This window comes from Canis aureus, chromosome 16 (assembly GCF_053574225.1).
Source record: "Canis aureus isolate CA01 chromosome 16, VMU_Caureus_v.1.0, whole genome shotgun sequence".
Classification (NCBI taxonomy): Eukaryota; Metazoa; Chordata; class Mammalia; order Carnivora; family Canidae; genus Canis; species Canis aureus.
The window spans coordinates 11,146,303-11,166,080 of NC_135626.1; the positions used below are offsets into that span (position 1 = coordinate 11,146,303).

General features: G+C 60.1%; 2 protein-coding genes across 7 annotated transcripts in view; one reads left to right on the forward strand and one right to left on the reverse strand.

Annotated features, from left to right (window-relative positions):
* The window catches only part of FAM163B (family with sequence similarity 163 member B), a 28,164-nt gene extending 13,903 nt beyond the window's left edge, over positions 1 to 14,261 (forward strand). For 2 of the 4 annotated variants that reach the window (XM_077851297.1, XM_077851296.1), the window contains exons 2-3: positions 11,521 to 11,636; positions 12,250 to 14,261. In XM_077851297.1, coding sequence (XP_077707423.1) covers positions 11,544 to 11,636; positions 12,250 to 12,651 — 495 coding nt within the window. In that variant the 5' untranslated portion in view covers positions 11,521 to 11,543 and the 3' untranslated portion in view covers positions 12,652 to 14,261. Of the gene's footprint in view, positions 1 to 1,618; positions 1,737 to 6,776; positions 6,936 to 11,520; positions 11,637 to 12,249 lie in introns of those variants that run through there. The other 2 variants (XM_077851298.1, XM_077851299.1) reach the window with 2 other exon arrangements.
* A 1,213-nt stretch (positions 14,262 to 15,474) lies between these two features.
* ADAMTSL2 (ADAMTS like 2) overlaps positions 15,475 to 19,778 on the reverse strand; it is a 33,277-nt gene continuing 28,973 nt past the window's right edge. For all 3 annotated transcript variants that reach the window (XM_077851295.1, XM_077851293.1, XM_077851294.1), the window contains exons 16-19: positions 19,231 to 19,401; positions 18,374 to 18,550; positions 17,003 to 17,147; positions 15,475 to 16,163 (exon numbers count right to left, since the gene is read on the reverse strand). In XM_077851295.1, the coding sequence (XP_077707421.1) occupies positions 16,045 to 16,163; positions 17,003 to 17,147; positions 18,374 to 18,550; positions 19,231 to 19,401 (612 nt within the window). In that variant the 3' untranslated portion in view covers positions 15,475 to 16,044. The remainder of the gene's footprint in view (positions 16,164 to 17,002; positions 17,148 to 18,373; positions 18,551 to 19,230; positions 19,402 to 19,778) is intronic.

A 19,778-nucleotide genomic window follows, 5' to 3' on the forward strand; every position in this document is an offset into this window, starting at 1 on the left:
GGGACCAGGACCCAGCTGGCTGCCGAGATTGACCTTTCTGAAAAAGCCCCGCACGGCCCCGGCCCAGCCCCCAGTTCTGCCTCTCACGGGCTGTGCACCTGCGGGCGGGTGACACCATCTCCATGACTTCCAGTTTTCTCGTCTGTGAACCCGAAGGATGAAGATGAGGCTTGAATGGGGTGATATGTGCGTTTCCCCCAACAGGCTCCCACACACTGCTCTCCCAAGCAAGGAGCAGAAGCAGATGCGCTCAGGGTCTCCTGGGCCACACCCCTCCGCCCCCTGTCCTCAGGCTGGAGCCCCTCCACAGCTTGATCTTCTCCCCTCAAATTCATCTATGGCCCCGACGTCTCCCCTGCCCTTTCCTTCCCCCCACGTCCAGCTCCCGGAGGCTCTACCTTGGCTGGTGACTCACGCCACAGGCATATACAGAGCCCTTGCTGTTTGCCAGGGCCTGTGCGTCAAGGTGAGGCTGATGGTGTGTCCCTCACCGAGCTCCCGGGCCAGGCCCTCGGAAGAGGGGGTGAGGCTCCCTGCAGAAGGCAGGGCCTGCACGCTGTCCCCAAGGACCAGGAGGTCTTAGCCACTGGGAGACAGCGGGCAGTGGTCCCAGGGGCACCCAAGCCTAGGGATGGTAGGGTAGATGGCGTCTATGTCCACCCTGAAGCAGAGGTGGGTGGTCAGGGCTGGTCCTGCGGACTGTGGACTTTATTCATAGGAACTGGGAGACGTCTGGTCCAGACTTATTCTGGGGGGGCCACATTGAGGACAGCCACTCCCCACATGTGGCCTCTGTGCCAGGAACATTAGCATCCCTGGGAACCTGTGAGCCGTGTGCCTCCTTAGTGCACCTGGGCCTCTGAGCAAAAACACCCAGGCCCAGAGCCCCTACGGGCTGTTGATGCAGCCCAGGTGAGAATCTTCAGCTGGTGGGCCCCCCCGAGGGTCTGGCATGTGGTGAGGAGCCCACTGGGCCTGGGCTGAAGTGCAGGGGCATGTGGCCTGGCACTGCCCTGGGGCTTCATCTCAGCTGGCTTGCTGTCCCTGTGCACACACCCAGGTTAGCGCTGGGGGGAGCCTGGTGCACTCTGGGCACCTTGTCTTAAACAGACAGGAAGCTTCTGTGGAGGGATGGAGGGGGTGAGATGTGTGGGGCAGGGGCCAGAACTGAGAGCGGCAGGCGCTGGGAGCAGTGTGAGATGCTGCCCCAGCCTCATGGTGCCCGCCCTCACCCAGGGGTAGCGGGAAGCAGAGCGGGAAGACCCAGCAGGCCCCTGGCAGGTAAGAGACCCTCAAACCGGCCTTTGGAGGACAAAGGACACCCAGGGGCTGGGCCCTGCTTTTCCTGGAGGCCTGCCTGCTGGGGCCTGGACTGCATCTGCAGGATGGAGGGCAAGACCATTTCAGGGCTGGCGCCTCTCTCGGGATGCCTGCAGGTTCACTTTCTGAAAGGGGGCTGAAAGGTCCTCTTCACCCCAAACCCACAGGTGCTGCTCCCGCAGCCCACAGACAGGAGTCCGAAGCACCCAGGGTCAGCCCTTGACACATAAAAGACAATGCGTTGTCAAAGAAACAAACCTCCTGAGTTAGCAGGTGTGGCTAACCCAGCTGGATGCCTCTGGGGGAGGGGTGTCCACAGGCCACTGTCCCCAGACCAGGCCAGGGCAGTGGCCTGCGTGGCATCCTCACCCTCCCTGCCTTCCTGGGACGCATGCGGGGGCAGACAGGTGCAGGAGGTGAGATCCCCAGTGGCAAGACCCCGCTCCTGCCTTCCGACCTCAGGGCCTGCTTGCCAACAGGACCCCAACCCCATTCAAATTCTCACTGTTTCGGAGCCCGTACATGCCCTGTGCAGAACCCCTAGAAGGGGGACAGAAACGTGGCAAACCAGGTTCTCACTTTCATGGGGCTTGTAGTCTGAAGGGGGCAGGAGGAGAATGCACCCCTGTCCCAGGCCTCCCACTTTTAGGCAAGCCCAGGGGGCAGCTGGGAGGAGGGAAAAGGTGAGATGGCAGCTTTGGGGTGGCACCCCCAAGTTCATCCCCTGCCCCGAACCCCATGACCCCCGTTCAGTTCTCTGGCCCTGCTTCCCTGTCTGTAAACTGGGGTGATGGCAAACCTGCTCGGGGCTGTCCTAAGGATGAAAGACAGTGAAGAGCGGCATGTCCCGCCAGGCACGGACAGAGGGTGTTCAGGACAGGGGAGGGCACTGATTCCTAGTGTGGGGTCCTGGGGAGCCACTGGGGTGTGTTCAGGAGGCAGTGAGCGTGCAGACTTAGGTTGAAGAAGCCCAACGGGGCCACGGGGGCAGGAGGCTCTGCTGAAGGCGGATTTCTCTGTTGTGTTGGAGTCGCATGGGATGAACTGTGTCTTTAAGACCTCGGGAGGTGAGACAGGAGAGGTCCAGGGGCAGCTGGGGCCCAGGGCCAGACCCTGCTGAGCTAAACGTCCAACAGGGAGCACCTTGCCACCTCCTCGCACCCCCCACCCCCACCTCCCAACCACCTTGGGGCCCGAGGAGGCAGCTCAGGGTCACTGGCCTGTGCGCAGCCCTCATTCTGTGGCAGGTGTCCAGGGGGACCCTTCTCTAGGATGCAGCCACGTGTCTGCACGGAGAGGGAACGACGACACACACCACCCAGCGTGGTCCCTGCAGAGCCAGGGTAATCAGCCTTGGACACATGCCTGTGTGCACCCCAAGCGGTGCCTGCCCTGGATAAGCAGGACAGTGTGCTGGGGGGGCCCTGGGACCACCCATCTCAGTGACAACCCAGACTCTAATTGACCTTGGAGCAGGCTCTGAGTGCAATGAACGATGCAATAGCCGGCCTCATGGAAGGGCCCCACTGTGGGCACGACTGGGTGTCGCCCACTGCCCCTAAGGACCAGGGGGCTCTGGGTGACTTTGGCGTGGCTCCGTGACAGAGGCAGGGGGAGCTTCTTTCTGCCACCCTTGGCCTTCCCAGAGGTTCTGAGGAAGGAGACAGCAGCTGCCTGGGGGCCAAGCTAGAGGGGCCAGGAGGGCCACCCACCTGGGGGTGCCCCATTGACAGGCAGTAGGGAGGCCAAGCTGCCCAGCCAGTCCTTCTAGTTTCCCTGGCAGTGGCCCAGCCCTGCCCTCCCCAGCCACTGGGGGGGGGGGGGGGTGCGTGCCAGGGTCTGTGCCGAATCCTCTCCCTCTGGGCCATGGCCTCCCCTCTGCAGCCTCAGCCATGTCCACAGTAGGCCGGGAAGGGACACAGAGACCAGGTGTCCCCCGATGGGCTTTCCTGCTTGCTTGGTGGGTGGTTTCACTTTTCCAGCCTCGGTTTACCCCTGGACTGTGTGGCTGGGGCAATCCTGTGAAGAGGTGCATCTGCTCCCCGCTTCCTGCGTGGCTTGGGGAGTGCAGGTTGGGCAGCCACCCACCCAGGGGCACATCGTGGGATGGACAGACATGGCCAAGCCGTCATGCTAGCGCCACCACTGTCCTCACATCCCTGGCTTCTTGCACATCTGGCCCCCCACTGCCAGCGTTCTCTGGCGGGCACTGGCCTGGCTTGCTGGGACCCCACCAGCTGGGCCTGCGGTTCTGGGAGCCTGGAGGGGAGTCTCCATGGGCCCCCGGGAAGTGCCCCTCCAGGCCTCCAGGTCCCCGCACCGCCAGCCCAGCCCATCCCAGCCCAGCCAGGCTCTGGAGAATATCTCTGAGACCAGCCACAGTGCTGCTGAGCACTTCCCTGTCTATTTATTACCAAACACAGGAATCTGGGAGCCCGTGGAGCGTGAAATTAGGAACAAATGTGGAGGAGGTCTAGACAGGAACTCCTCGGCCTCTTTCCCTCGCGGACCACGGGGCCCTTGGGCTTCCAGGTAGCAGGAGTGCTTTTGTAACCAGACAGATGTGTTTGTGGAGGAAAAGGCAGGCTGGCTCTCCATAAGCCCTTGACGAGACAGTGGGCTGGGGAAGGACCCGCAGGGAGGCAGGACCCTCAGCCTGGCTCCCCCAGCCTCCGTTCTGCCATCTGGAAGCGAGTGGCACCGTCCTCACTTGGTTGGAAGGGCTGCTTATTAAACAAGCGGATTCTGAGGCCCCGCTGTAGGCTCATGGAGGCCTGGGTATCCAGATGCCCCCACGTGCTGGTGCCTGGCAGGTTTGGGAGATGCTGGTCCAGAAGAGCCAGAGTGCAGCCAAGGGCATAGGATGCAGGGCTGGGGTTCTCCTTGGCTCCTAGGGGAGCACTGAGCATCTCAGGCAAACGCAGTGAGCGGCACTGTGGTGTGCCCAGCGCCATGCGAGGCTTGGGGCTGGGAGGGCAGGCCGGAGCTCAGGAACAGAGAAATATAGGGGTCCAAAACCCGGGGCAGGACACGTGGTCTAGATGGCAGCCCCGGGGAGGGGGGGGCCTTCTGCCAAGGGAAGGTGGTTGTGGGGAGAGGGCCCTGTGCGGGGTGGGGAGGCAGGTGGAGGCTGGTGTCTGGCTCTGACGCCAGGTGTTTCCTGCTCCCCCCCACGTCCCCCACACCTCCCGGTTGGGTCTTCCTGCGCAGGAGACCTCGGGGCTCATAGAGCAGCTGGCTCCCCTGCCTTCCAGGGACTGGCCGTCAGAAGGGGACCCTGCCTGGCCCCCTCCGCACAGACGCTAGTGCTGCAGGTGGCGGGGGGTGGGTGCCCAGACAGGCCCCAGCTCACTGCCTTGTCCCTGTAAAACTGCAGGGTGGGGACAGGGAAGCAAAGCCGTTTATAAAGCTTTAAAACCGTTTATGGTCCCAGGGGGCAGATTAACAATTCAGCACCATCCCCGCCAAAGCGTCTTGGCTGGCAGGGCGGCAAAGACTTCAGGGAGAGCCGAGGACGGGCAGTGTCAGCGGGCTCCACCGGGCTGTCGGGCTGTCGGGCTGTTGCGGGGCCTGCCACCACCTCTCTGCCTCCCAGCCTCTGCTTTGCTGTCCTTCCCCGCACAGCTGTCCCCTTCCCTGCCAGCGCCCCTCCCTCCCTTCCGTCCTTCCCGGAGGCCCCTCAGTGCCATCCCGCCTGCCCCCAGCCCTGCCTCCCAAAGCCCTCGGTGGGTCTCCTGGGTCCTCAGCATAACCAGGCTAGGGACACAAGTGTCCAGGGGCCACCGGGTCAGCCCGGTCCCCTCCCACCCCCCTCCTTGCGCCCCTGCCACTGGGTGAGCGTGCACACGCCTGTCTGCAGCTCTGCTCTGCACACCCCGGGCAATGCCGTATCGCTTGCACCTGTGGCTGGCGCTGTTCCCATTTGCGATCCTCAGACTCTATCCCGCATCTCAGCCATCCCCGTGGCTGCCAGGCTAGGCTGGTTAAAGATGCAAACGTCAACCCTTCACTCCCAGAGCTGCGGGAATTGGTGTGTGAGCCCCACCATGCCCGATTACGAGAGACAGACGCCTCTGACTCAGGGTGACCAGCAAGCATATGGCAGGGCTTTCCTCGCCTGCCTCCCATCTTGGGCAGGACAAGGGCCCCGCAGACTTGTCACCATGGTGCCTGGCTGGGCCGAGTCCCCAGGCACCGGAAGGAGGTCTGGAAGGTGACAGGCCAGAAAGGATGGCAGGTGTGAGAGTCACAGAAGCAAGCGACTGGCTGCTCTTTTTCTGCTAACTCATGTGTGAGGTCATGGATGAGCCATGCCTGCTCCCCACACTGGCCTCAGCCTCTCTGACCCCGGGACCCACTACTAAGAGAAGGTGTGGGACACGCCAGCATTAGCATTTCAAGGTTTGAGAAGTTCAAGAAGGCTTCCTGGAGGAGGAGGCGGCATGCTCTGGGTGCCCCGATGGCAGTGTGGGCCCTGGAAGGGCAGAGAGAAGGGCATCCAGGGAGTGGGCACGGCCAGGGCTGAGGGGTGGCAGGAGGGGTAGGGGGCAAGGGAGGCCATGTCACTCGTAGGGCCTATTCGGAGTTAACCGTGGACGGAGGTCAGGCTGGGGCGCCAACGGAGCTGCCAGCGGCGTGTGCGTCTGCTGGCCGGGCCGAGCCTCAGGACTGGCGCCCGTCGCGGGTGTCCTGCCCCTCGGCGTGCATGTATCTGCAGAGCGAGGCTGAGACACTCCAGCTGGACGTGGCCCTGGTGTCAGAGCCGTGGCTGCTGACAGCCCTGGGCGCCTGGCCTGCGCCGGCACCCTTCCCATCACGCCACCAGGCTGCCTGCTGCTGGAGGGGCTCCGAGAGCCAGGCCGAGCCAGGGGCCTCCTGTATCTCAGACGTGGGAGACAGGCTCTGTGGCCGCCATGGCCACTCCCCAACATCCTCCAGGACCTGATAGGGGAGTTAGAGCCAGAGAGGGACACATAGATTAGCAGCAGCAATCTTAGCACAGGCCCCGGGCCGTCTGGCGGGCGATCCTTGATGTCCTCATTGCTGTACAGAGTGGAGAACTGAGGCACAGAGTGGGCGAGCCCCATGCTTGCCATGACCTGGAGGTAAAGCCAGGGCGGCCCTAGGGGGTCTGCCGCGGGCCGGGATGTTGGGGCTGCTCAATGCCCAGCAGAGTCTAATCTTGACTTCCCTCGAGCTGAGTAAGTTCCCTCGCTGATGAAACCAGAGCTCAGTGACCTTGTGGGGCACAAAGGGCAGAAACTCAGGCAAGGTGACCTTCACAGAATGAGTCAGGCTGCAGGCCGAGGGAGGGAAGTGCAATCCCGCCAGTCAGGACCACAGCCTGGCCTTCTCTGGGCACCGGCATCCTTCCTCTCTCCCACACACAGACCAGCCCCTCCGGCTGTCCACACACATGGCTGAAAGCACCACCCTGGCTGCAGCCTGAGCACCTGTGTCTCTGCCTCGGGTCAAGTGACCAGCAGGGACTGGCTGGTGCTGGGTCTCAGCCCCTTCTTGGGAAAGAGGGAAGGATCGGCTCGGCCTGCGACACATGACCACTTCGACTCCAGCAAGCTGTGGCCGGAGGGCTGGCAGGAGGATACCAATGGACTGTAAGGGCAAGGCACAGGGAGGAGGGTAGGGGCTGGCTAGTGCCCCAAGACCCACGGCTGCAGGGCTTTGCACAGCGGGGTTAACGGGGGCACATCTCAGCCCCCAGATGTGACGATATGGCATGTCTAACCTGGGCCCTGACCCCAGAACTCCTAGTGCTGGGACCTCTGCCAGCCTTGGTTTGCTCATCTTCAAACGTGGGAACCACCACACCCGAGGGGTCTCCGACATGTGGACAAGTGCTGGGCGGGACGGCGGGGATGCTCATGCCCCCCAGGCCTGGGCGGCCCTGGATTCCAGGTGGCGGGCGGGCCGTGGGGCACGGATGGCCTTGGGCTGTGATGGGGTCCTGTTTGCCAGAAGGGTGCACATGGACTGGCCCGCCCTAATGGGCACTGGCTTTGGCTAGAGCGCCAGAAACTGCCCTGTCTTCCTGACCCTGAGTCCTCGTCTACAAAGTCAGAGTCCCAGGGTCTGCTCTGCCCTCCCACGTGCCAGGGACGCGAAGGAGGGCTCCCAGGGTGCATTCCGCTGTGGCGTCCGGGCCACTTCGGAGTGAGGCTGAGGTGGGCTGTGGTATCCTACGAGCCCCACAGGAGGGAAGGGCGTGGGGGATTCAGGCCAGCAGCCGTCTGCTTTGCTTTGCCTCACCTCAGCGAAAAGCGTGAAATGCATCTGGACAGCAGGCCTGGCCCCCGCCCAGCATCCCCCCGCCAGCCGCCTCGCCTGCACACCCAACTCCCTGGATCCGGCCCCAGGTCGGCCTGCACCCTTGGCAGGACCAGCAGGCCAGCTGGCCTCAGCCGCCCCAGGGGCCAAGGCGGGTGGGAGGTGCCCGGCAGGGCGCCCGGGAATGTGGGGGTCCCTGGGGCGCCTTCTTTGTCTGTCTGTGTGGCCTGCCTTGTGTCTTCCTGACTTGGGCCCTGTCTGCGTCTGCCTGTCTGCACCTCCATCTGAATTCGGAGCTGTCTGTGAGTCCGTGTCTTGTTGTCTCATCACTTGGGGTCTGTACAGATTTGTCTGTCTGTCTAGAGTCTGGGTTCTCCTCCCAGACTCACCTCTGATGCACACACAGTGCCTCCGGGAAGGACTCTCCATGTCCATCTACAGACGGGGTGCTGGTCTTCGCATCCCCCAGACCCCCTTCCCAGCCCAGCTGTACAGTCTGCAGGGAAACCCCTAGACCTCTGACCTCACCACCCCCTTCCCACACGGCTGCCCTGGGGCAGGGGCCCAGCCCCTCCCTCCCCACACACCAACTGCTCAGCTCTTGAGTCTCCGAATGAAAATCCCATGTCAGTTCTCACACATTCCTGGAAGGGGAGAAACAGCCGCAGATTCCAGCAAGTCTTTGGCAAGGTTTATCAAAAACTTTAGAAACGTGCACACCATAAAGCTCTTCACTGCACATTCCTGTAATCGTAAAAAAAGTAGGAAATAATGCAAATGCTCACCCATACAGCCTGGCTGAGTAAGCTGGGCTTCCCCACGCTATGGAGCACGATGCAGCTTGGAAAAGAAGCCAGGCTCTGCAGGGGTCCCTGGGGACGTTCAGCGTGACCAGGGCGCATATGGTACATGCAGAGCTAGACCGCCTGGTGAGACAGGGGAAGGTGTGGAAAGCATATACGGAATGCCATTTTAGCTTAAGAGAAGGAAGGAAGTATGTATTTGCTTATATTTTTAGAAAGAAGCAATGAGAGGGAAGTAAAATTGTTCCTTCTGGGGCAGAGCAGGGGAGAGGCAGGAAGTGAGACCTCTCTGAATGCCCTTGCTTTTAGGCTTTTGACTTTGGAACCAAGTGTTTTCTACAACTAGAAGGCAAAACTAAATCAAATTTAAAAACAACAATAACAAAATCCCATAAGAACTAACTGGAATAAATCAACCTGAGGATCGAGTTGGTGGAAAAACCATACTAAGAATTATTTCAAGTGAGACAGTCTTTTTTACTATCCGCCCCTGAGGAGGTAAGAACAAAAAAGAGTAATGAGTAAGCATCATGTTCCATTCAGGAGATACGTTGGTAAAAATATTGGTAATGCTATTTTTAAGTTATTACATATCATAGGGCAAAACAAGGAATCAGGTCAATATAAGCTCATGTTTTATTTTTCTATTTCTAGAAAAGAAAGTATTCCCTGGCTCTGGTGTCTGAAAAAGCATAGAACCAATGAAAACCCAGGAGTAGGGATGCCTGGGTGGTCAGTGGTTGAGCATCTGCCTTCAGCTCAGGGTGTGATCCTGGGGTCCCGGGATTGAGTCCTACATTGGGCTCCCTGCATGGAGCCTGCTTCTCCCTGTGCCTGTGTCTCTGCCTTTCTTTCTGTGTCTCTCATGAATAAATAAATAAAATCTTAAAAAAAAAAAAAAAAGGGAAAAGAAAACCCAGGAGCAGCTAGCACCCCTAGTGCTCAGACTATGTTCTCTACAAACCACTTACCACTAAGAGACCCAGGCTGTTACAGGGCAACAGTGCATCCCAGGGCCAAGATGAGCTGGGACATCTTGTGCTTAAAAGCAAAATGTTATCAAGCATTAGTAGGGGGTCCCATCAAAATGACACAGGAGCTGACATGAAGGGCCTCCAAGCCCATAGTCCCAGTGGGATCATTTGGAAATCAATAAGTACATTAAATATGTAATAATCAGTGGGATCACAGTGATATTGGGAAACTACCACAAATCTCTTGGGGAGCCCACCTATTCTGAAAACTGGTTAAGAACTGAGCATCTGGGCCTTTCCTCTGCAGACTACATTTCAGGATAACTGTGTCGGTATTAGGGAACGTTTTTTAAGAGAGGACCAGAGCTGATAAATGCAGAAGAGATGATGGTGTTTGAAAAGTCTCTCTGGCAGCCTCTGATGAAATAGTCGATCTAAGGAACAATCCCCAAAGGCTACTAAATCGATGAGGCGGAGGGTCGGCAAGGAACTTTCCAAAGAAGGAATTCGACTGATAGCAGCTAAGCCCACCGGTTATCCTGGGCATGTCGACAGGAGGCCCGGAGGCTCAGCCCCTGAAAGCGATGTGATAGGATGCCAGTGTAGACGACAAAACCATGATGGAGGATCACGTGATGGAGGAAACCCAGCCAGCTCTCGTACATGGAAAATTCTGTAAGATAAATGACCCAGTTTCTTCTATAAACAACTTGGGGCGGGGAGTGGGCGAGGAGAATGAAGGGAACCGAAATGTTCTAGAATGGAAAGAGCCAAACGCAACTGGATCCTACGTTGAACAAACCAAACTGTAAAAAAGACATTTTGGAGCCGATTGAAGGAAGCGGAGCACAGACTGTGTATTTTTGTTAAAGTCTTCATCTGTCAGATTTTGCACTGAACTATTTATGAGTAAACTGATACCCTCTGGGATTTCCTTTAAGGTACTCAATTGCCGCACCCCCACCCCCTGCCACGCCATGCCCCTTGCAAAAGAAAATGAGGGATAGTGAATTGGAGCAGGGTATGGTCGAGCCAACGACTACTGGTTTGTGGGAGATGATTGTTAGCCATCAAGGAGTTTTGCAAACCAGTTGTCAAGCGGTTGTAACTTGAACCAGGCCACGGTGAGAATGGGCATGAGTGACTGCTACAGGCAGGGCGCTTTGATGCCAGAATGGGTTTATGGGTGCCCGGTGGGACAGATAGAAAAGCTAACAAGAGTGCAGCCAGTGACGCACGTTCACTCTGCTTTTGTTTGTGTGACATGTTCCACGATGGAGAGTTTACATGAGGGCCCGTCCTTTGGCCTAGAAATCCCACTTCTAAGAATTTATCTGAAAAGAGTCATTGGAGTAGGCCATGGCTCAGATGACTCCCATCGCTTAGCTTCAGAAACACGTATGGAAAGACATCCACTTTGAATATATATATATTTTTTAAGTAAATGACCTAACTATCAAAAAAGGATTGGTTTCCAGTCGAGGAAGGTAACAACGTTCTGGAGACTGGTTGCACAATCGTGTGGAGTATCTAACACCAACAAACAGTACACTAAGCAAAGTTACAATGGCAAACTGCATGATATGTATTTTACCCCAACTAGAAATCTTAAAGAGAACCGATCGGATATGTTATACAATGGAACATGCTTAGAAATGATGTCGGGAAGAAAATGTAATGATATGGAAAAATAAGGACAATCTCGTTAGGTTACAAAACCATATGTTCAGCTTGACTGTGTTTGGGTGAATTTAAAAATGCGTGAGCTTGGAGAGCCAGGCTGGAAGGGCGCCATTCCCTGAGAGTGAGCTATACGCTGAGCACTCAAGGGAAGTGCGTGCTCATGAAATCTTCTTGGAGCCCCGGGAGCCAGGGTGGGGCACGCCGCTAGCATCACCCCCTCCACATGTGGAAGCCAGGCCCCGGAGAGGGAGGGGCAGAGCCGGCCTGGGTCTCCTCCTGCCCCCGTGCCCAGGCCCAGCTCCTGCCTCTGGCGTGCATGCCCCGGGTGGGGGGGGGGGGCGGGGGGTTTGTCTCTCCTGCCTCTTGCAGCCAGTTTCCTCAACTTTCCAAGCCAGAAGGGGTTGCTTTTGTGGTGAGGAAGCAACAATGCATAATGCTGGTGGTGTGTGTTGCAGGCTGTTGATGGAGAAAGGGGCGGATGACAGCCGGGACGGTGGTCATCACTGGGGGCATCTTGGCGACTGTGATTCTGCTCTGCATCATCGCTGTTCTGTGCTACTGCCGGCTTCAGGTACTCCCGGGGCACTGAGGGAGGTGCGAGGGGGGACCCCGCGAGGGCTGGGGCCCAGGAGGAGGGGAAGGGGTGGGTCCTGAGGAAGGTGCAAAGTGCACAACCCTGGCCTGGGTCCCACCTTGGGGGCTCAGGATGTGGCCACCTGGCTCACCTGACCCGGGCCTTCCCAGACGCCCTGCGAGGAGAGGCTGCCCAGGCCCGGGGGGGTAAGGGTCTTAGCCAGTGGCACATAGACAGTGTTCCTTGCCCCAGTCCCACCCCGCCCCTGCACTCTTCCTTCCCTGCCCACACCATAGGGCCCTCCAAACCGCCCCCCCACAAACACACAGGTGTCCCTGAGGGGAGAGGGAGCCCTAAGTGCAGGGCAAGGCAGCCCAGCCCAGCACCCATCTTTGGGCTGCCTGACCCTTCTGTGCCTCAGTTTCCCCACCTGCAAAATGGCGATGCTTCTGGCGCTGGCCTCCAGTGGCCGTGGGGATGAAACCAGCCGGCCTCTTACCGCAGCACCCGGCGGGGTGGCCGGCCCGCGTGGTGGTCCCACGGGGTGGTCGCCGTGCGCTTGGGGTAGGGGGCGGGCGGGAGCCAGGCGTCACCAGCTCTCTGCCCACAGTACTACTGCTGCAAGAAGGACGAGTCAGAGGAGGACGAGGAGGAGCCTGACTTCGCTGTGCACTCGCACCTGCCCCCGCTGCCCGGCGGCCGCAACCTCGTGCTCACCAACGGGCCGGCGCTCTACCCGGCCGCGTCCACCTCCTTCAGCCAGAAGACCCCGCAGGCCCGCGCCCTGTGCCGCAGCTGCTCCCACTACGAGCCGCCCGCCTTCTTCCTGCAGGAGCCCGAGGACGAGAGCGTGCGCAACGGCGGGGAGCGCGTGGCCTACCAGAGCGTGGGCCAGGAGGACTCGGAGCTGCCGCCCGGGGGGCTGGGGGGCCTGCAGGCGCTCAACCCCAACCGCCTGTCGGCCATGCGGGAGGCCTTCTCCCGGAGCCGCAGCATCAGCACCGATGTCTGAGCCCCACACCGTGGCGTGGGAGGGGGGCGTCCCCGTGGCGCGTCGGCCCGGGGCCAGGCCAGGACCGGGGCTCAGCCCGGCCCTCCTCGTCTCCCTGCCAGCCATGGGGGCCCATTGGGAAGCTCCGCAGCCCCCCACAGGGATAGCACCCAGGGAGCGCTCGCCTGGCCGCCGGGGGTAGGGGCGGCAGGCGAGGCAGGGCTCGGGGGCGGGGGTACCAGGCTCCTGACCCCGGAGTTGCTGTCCAGTAAAGCTGCAGCGGAGGGTGGCCCCCACCTCGGCCCCGGTAACATCGCCATCCCCGGCTGCAAGGCCGGACCCCGACACCCCCTCCCCATCCCTGTTCAAGGAAGAGGTAGCAACGGCGATGCCCCTGGCCCAGTAGCAATCGCAGACCAGTGTTCTGTCCCGGAAAGGGGGCCGCTGCCTTTTCCGGCCCCCCTCACACATGCACCCCTGGCTTCAGGTGCCAAGCGGCTGAGACACTCTTTGGGCTGGCCTCTCTGCGGACGCCCTAGAAGAGTTTCGGGGGCAGCCAGGCCCTTGAGATTCATAGCCCCAACTGACTTTCTGGTGGAAGAGGGAGGCCACGTGCCAACCATCTGCTTCAGGAGTATCCAGGCTAAAATGCGTGCCCCGCTCCGAAGCCCTGGTGTATAGGCAGACAGAGCGAGGATCAGCCTCCCCATGAAGCCTGGGACAGGCCCTCCTACCCACTGGGCCTTCAGGCTCTGGTTCCCAGGGGAGACAGACCCGAGCCCTCCCACCCGCCCCGTTTCTCAGGAGAATCCCAGAGCAAGGCCCCAAATCCTGCCCTCGCTCCATGGAAGACCTCAGTGAGCCCACTGTCCACCCAGCTCCCAGCAGGGCCAGGGTCTCCTGGGAGCCCACCTCCAGCTCCCTCTCTCTGGCCGAGAAGGTGACGCCCAATGGCCACCCCTGGGAAATGTGCCAGACCCAGAGGCCTGGGCCTGGGGAACGCAGCTTCCTGACCTGGCTGGAGGCAGCAGGGCCCCAGAGCCCCCTCCCTCTCAGGGCCCGCTGTGGAGCCCCCAGGGGAAGGTAGCTCCTTTCTGCCAGGGAGACAAGCTCCTCTGCTAAGCCACCTTCCTAAAGTCAAACAAATCTTTGAGGGTCCCTGAGCCGCAGACAGCCTGAGCACCTGCCTCTCGCTGAAAGCTCTGAAGAGTCGAGTCGTCTGGACGTGAGCAGTTAAGGAACACTTACTATTTTTAGCTTTCTGGATTTTTTTTCCTCCTTTCTCCTCCTGCCTCAGTTTGGACACGCGAATGGAATCCATCCCTGAATTCCCCAAGGCCCAGCTCTCCCTCCTTTGTGGAATCCCATGAGTTTGTTTTGTGTACTTGCTTGGGGGGGGTGGGCTGGGGTGGGGGGCGAGCACCAGGAGGTGGCACCTCCTGTGGTGGTTCTGTTCCCGTTTCCTATTTCCTCCTCTGGTCTCTGTTTTCTGTATAGATTCTTAGATCCACTCAAAATGAGATAAGCACCCATCCGTGTGAGTTCACGCAGCTGCACTGCGGGGGAGCTGCACGCCCCCCCCCCCCGAGAAAAGCAAAAGCCAATAAAACTCGTCTCCAGCACCACCGCCACCATGCTGCGGTCGCCTTTGGTCAGCCTGGGATTCCAGGCCAGCCCAGATCCTTCCCTGGAACCTTCTGGGTGGGGGCCGTGTCCAGCCCAGTGCCAGGCCCAGTCTGCCTTTCCTCTGCCATCTGGGGGGGTCAGCCACAGCATGCCACGTCTCGAGGGTGTTTCCCAGGGGGGCCATGTCTGTCTGCCAAAGCTGGGAGCCACCAGCCTAAACTCTGGGCTCCCGGAGAGCAGGGTGGAGATGACGGGCTGAGTCACCTGGGACAAGTACATGACGGTCTCTGGGCCTAGCATCAATGCAGTGGGGTGGTAACGATGCCCGCTTCACAGGGCTCTTAGGAAGCATGTGGCGCAGAGCCTGGCATACAGCAAGTGTACAGTGAGTGTTGCCAGAAAGGCAGGTGGGGCAGGGAGATGAGGGGTGATGACAGCGCATGCATGGCAGTGGGGTGCATCAAGAAGGCCCGGGATCGCCAGGACTTGCCTCCCCTGGAACCAAGCCAGGGGCCTCACGCCAGCCCGCCCCATAGCCTCAGTGACCTTCAACCTTAGCCCCAATCGCAGCCCCCTCAATGCCACCTGAACTCCACGAGGGGACCCTGCTCCTGCCCCAGTTTGGGGAACGGCTGGCCACGCATCCCAGGGAAGCAGCCCGGCAGCCACCTGCCCCCCTGCTTGCTACCTGTCCCCAAAGGACACAGTACCTGCAGCCTCCTCGGCCCTGTGGCAGCCTCACTCCCCAAGGTTGGGGGGACACCCAGGTCCTCCCTCCCTCCTCCAAAGCCAGAGCAAGTTGCTCTCAGCATCTTCTACATCCTGGCCCCCCACCGGTATTCTCACCTGCCTGATTTACTCTGTTCTTCCCACACCCCCAGGTGGGGGCTTTCCTCCACAGGTTCAGGGTGTGCAATTTGTCCAGCCCCCAGCCCCCTCCCTAGGCTCCACACCAGCGAGTAGGCGTGAGATCAGTTCAGTTCTGGGTGCAACATTAGAGTCCCAAAGCCTCTCCGTCCCCCTCACCCCTGCAGGTGCCCCATCTCCATTTGTCTCCCCCTGACTGTCACTTCCTCTAGGGGGAGGGGGACACTGCAGCTTGGCCCCAGGCTCCAGGCCACCAGCCCAGGCCTTCCTGAACTCATGAGGTGAACAGCCTGGCTCTCAGAGCCTGACGGCCACCCCAGCCCTCCTGCCAGAGCCACTGGGAGCCCACGATGCCGCCATAAATACGACCACTTTATTAACATACAGAGGTGCTGACAGGACCATATCCTAGCGTGCCTCCTTCCGGGGCGTAAAGTGCAGCAGGTCCCTCCGTGTGTGAGAGCTTTGAGTGACGAGGCGAGTGGACACTAGTTGTGAGATACGATTCCCCTGGAAGGAGCGCCCCTGAACAGGAGCTGGGTCCAAGGTGGCACCTGGATCTCCTGGCTGCCCCAGCCCTCCTCGACCCCACGGCCCTGGAGGCAGAGAGGACAGTCCCCAGCCCCTTGGGTGGGGCCGGGTGCACGGCCGGGTGCTGGTGGGAGGGAGCCACCAGCAAACCATCCTCATAGCTCTAAGAACACCTTCCCAGGCAGCAGGGGCAGCTCTGTCGGGGGCGGGGGCCAGCGGCGCTCTTGGGGGGCTCTCTTTCCCCAGGGTGGGAGTGGGGAGAGCAGAGGCTCAGTGTCATGTCTTCACAGCCTGGGCGCCCTCGGGAAGGGTGTCCGTGGAGGGGCCCCAGCAGCTGCGGGGGGGCCCCAGGGGTGGGGCGCTCGGGTCTCTGAGGGGCGGCAGCAGGGCCTAGGAGTGGGGGGGTCTGCAGGAGCGGCAGCACGCCTTGCTGTAGTACCAGTGGCCGCACAGGTTCACCTTGATGGCCAGAGCGCAGTTGGTACCTGGCTGGTCCTGGCAGCTGTCGTCTGGGGGAGGGACATGGTGGGCGGGTGGGGGGGGTGGTAACAGGACATCAGAGGAGGCCAAGGAGGACAACTCAACAGGACAGGACCCCCCCACCCCACCCTGCTACTCCTCTCCTTAACTACGGGAGCTTGATCCACTCGGGGGTGGTCCTGGGCCACAGAGCACCTGTGGACAGGTGGCCTCTACATGCTCATTTCTGGGTACAGGGACAATAGGCCGCCCACCACACCTCGGGGCCATGAGCGCTATGGCTCCGCCAGCCCTTTCCTGCCCCCCGCCCCTCCCTGGGATGTCACGGTGTCTCCCGCGTGGTCTGAAGGGTGATGCCCAGAGCCAGGGTTGGGAGGAGGCCTTGACCTCACTCCTGAAGGCCTGAATGTTCCCAGGAGGCCCACAGGTGTCCCCTCCGGGGAACAGGTGTGAAGCAGCTTGCCACCTGCCCTGGTGCCCCTGCCCCTGTCCCAGGCGCTTGAGCCCTGGGGCAGCCCTCGCCGCCAGCCTCCTGTGGGCCCGGCTCCTGAGCTGTGTGCTTGGTTCAGCCTGAGTCATCCTGGATTCCTGGTCCCCGCCCATGGTTGGCCCCGTCTTCTGAAGCCGAATGCAGGTCTTGGCATGGCTTCCAGGGACCCTGGACTCCATTTAAGCCTCATCTACCACCCTTCCCACCTAGCACCTCCCAGCTAGGCTCAGCCATTCTAGGAGACATGGTGGGGGGAGCCTCAGTTCCCCTACAGGACTTGGTATTCATGGCCCTGGATCCTCCCGGTCCCCGTGGCTGTCACCTGCTCATCCCCCAGGCCCTGGCTCTGCCCACCCTTGTCGGCCTTCCCCTTCTCACCTGGGGGTTCTGTGGGGCAGGGCTGCAGGTCACAGGCCTGCCTGCCAACGGGCTTCACCAGCGGGTCGCAGCCACGGACAATGTCCGTTCCCTGGTAGCACTTCACATCTCGCATCCGCACACCCACCCCGCAGGTCTTGGTACACTGATGGGAGAGACAGCGTGGCCAGAGCCCCCAGCTGGCAGGGCAGGAGTCTGGCCAGAGGAGGGGGTGTCCCACCCCTCCCACCAGGCTGCTGAGTCTCAGCTGATGGGAGACAGGAGACCTGCTGCCCACCCTCTCCCAGGGCCACTCGGCTTCACCATATGCACAGTGAAGCGGGGGCCCCCTCCTCTCTCACTGTCCCTGGGTGGGTCCTTGGATTCAGCATTCCTGGGGCCTGTGAGACAGAATGCTCAGGACACACGGGGCCATGGCCGAGCGAGAGCACTGGTTTCCACTCCAGTAAAAAACTGTCGCGCGCCAATTAGACCTATCTTCCAAAGTCACCACTCCCACCCGAGGCTCCCCCGTCCAGATGTTCCCCTTGGAAAACCCCGCTGAGCTCCCAGAACACCAGGGACATCTGCTGACCCCAGTTGCCCCATCAACCTCCTGCCAAGATCCCACAGGCGGTGGCTCCCTCTTGCTCCCCTCCCCGATATGGGTGACCCCACGTCACCCAGGCACATCTGGGACCTGAGCCCTCGACTCCCTGAGGGGGCTGGGGTGGGCAGGGAGCCTTGGTCCCTGGATGCCTGTTCATCCTTCAGGCCCTGGCCCTGCCCACGCCTCCTCTGGAAGTCTCCACCCCACCCTCATACCCTTGGCCCCTCTGTCCCTCCAGGTCAGTCCTCTTGTGGGCAACTCAGAATGAGTAAACATGCACATTTTTGCTCTTGAACGAGCATGTGTGCTGTAGGAAGCAGAGGTCCCATCTAGGACAAGACTTGGTCACCTTAAGTATTTCCACTGGGAACCCCGAGCGGGGGACTCACCCTGCCTTACAGATTCTAAGAATATTCACCTTGAATTCTAAGATTTAGGGATTTGGCCTTCACATCCTAGCGACCAGGACCACGGAAGCCATGGGTACAGGGGTGTGTCTGGGGTACACTATAGAACATCACAGTGGAATTTCCAGGGCTCCCCGTCCCATGCAATGCCCCTCTGTCATCCCCATAGAGTTCAGAGCTGGCCCATGAGGACACTGAGGCTGGAGGCTCTGGGACCCCAGGTCACACAGCCTGCCCACAGCTGCACTGGCCCCGGGGCTCCTGTTCCCTACCCCCACCCCACTCAAGTGATGCTCCATGATCACTGTGGGGACGTGGGGCAGGACCAGAACTCAGGGCTGGCCTGAGATCCCAGAGTGGCCAGCTGGTGCTCACCTCAGACCACGGGCTGGTGTACCACTTGAAGCAGGGCCTCTCGAAGCAGGTGCTCTCCTCGGGGGGCTTTTTAGCCAGCCCGCACTCAGGCCCACTGCGTGTCTGTGGCTTCCCGTTGGCCAGCTCCATGCACAAGACCAGCCTCTTCTTCACCCCTCGGCCACAGGTGGTGTTACACTGGAGGCCGGGGACAGGTGGGGCCGAGTCAGAGGCCAGAGGCCAGGAGGACCAGCACACAGCACACGTGACTCTGGTGACACAGCTTGGTCGGTGACAACCGGGTGAGAACGTTTGGATCAACCACAAATTGGCTGAGAACTCTTTGGTCGATAACCATTTGGCCCAAAACACATCTGATCAAAAGCAATTTCACAGAAAACCATCTGTTTTGAAACAAAATGGTTCATGACAATTTGTCCCGAGATGACTTGACTAATAGCGGTCTGCCTGAAGGAACTGGTTGAGAACAACTGGTCTGGAGTGACAAGTCAACACCTGGCCGGTCGGTGGGCAGACGACATGGTCGTGAAACCAATAGATGCAGAGGCCCCCGGGGGGAGCCGAGAGCCAGTGCAGCCTGAGGGCCCCCAGCCCTGGTTCTCCATAAATCCGTAAAGAAAATAACATGACCAATCTGCGTGCATCATGGGGCATTTGGCTACTTAGATTTGGCAAGTTTTAAGGGGTTTTCTTACCTTTGGGGCTTTTTTCTATCTCCAATTAATTTTTAGTGAATTGTGCCATCATAATTTGCAATTAATTCCCCAAGTGACCCATCGGTCCTCCTGGTTACTTGGCTCTCAGCCAAACACTGCCCCAGGCAGAGGGCAGCCCAGCCACTGGCCCAGGGCACTCACCCGCTCCCAGTCCTGGGCCAGCCAGTGGGCAGGGCAGTTCCTGTCCCCGCAGGGGTGGATGGCCAGAGGCTTGGTCTCCATCTGGCACTGCGACTCGGGCACCACCCGTCCATCACTGGTCTTGCAGTACACGTGCCGGATCATGCGGCCCTGCCCACAGCTTCCACTGCACTGCAAGGGGAGGCCCGGGGGGTGGAGGGGGGGTTAGAGGCAGGGCCCTAGCCATGCCATCCCCCCTGCTGTCATTCCCAGAGAGGACCGGCTCCCCAGGCGGTGTGGGGGAGGGAGCGGTTGCCACAGCAACCACGTTTTAAATAACATTTTCTGTTCTAATTACAGAAATATTACATGCTCAGTGGAAAAACAAGACACAGAAAAGCACACCTAAAATACCTAAAAAGGTCATCTGTGTACCCAGCACCCAGAGGGGACCCTGGTGAGCATCTGAGCGTCTGTCTTACAGAGAGACACAGAGACAGGCGCAGACAAGCAGGGAAGTCATGAAAAGGGATTGTGAAGGAGCCACTTGCTTTGGGACAAAGGTCCTG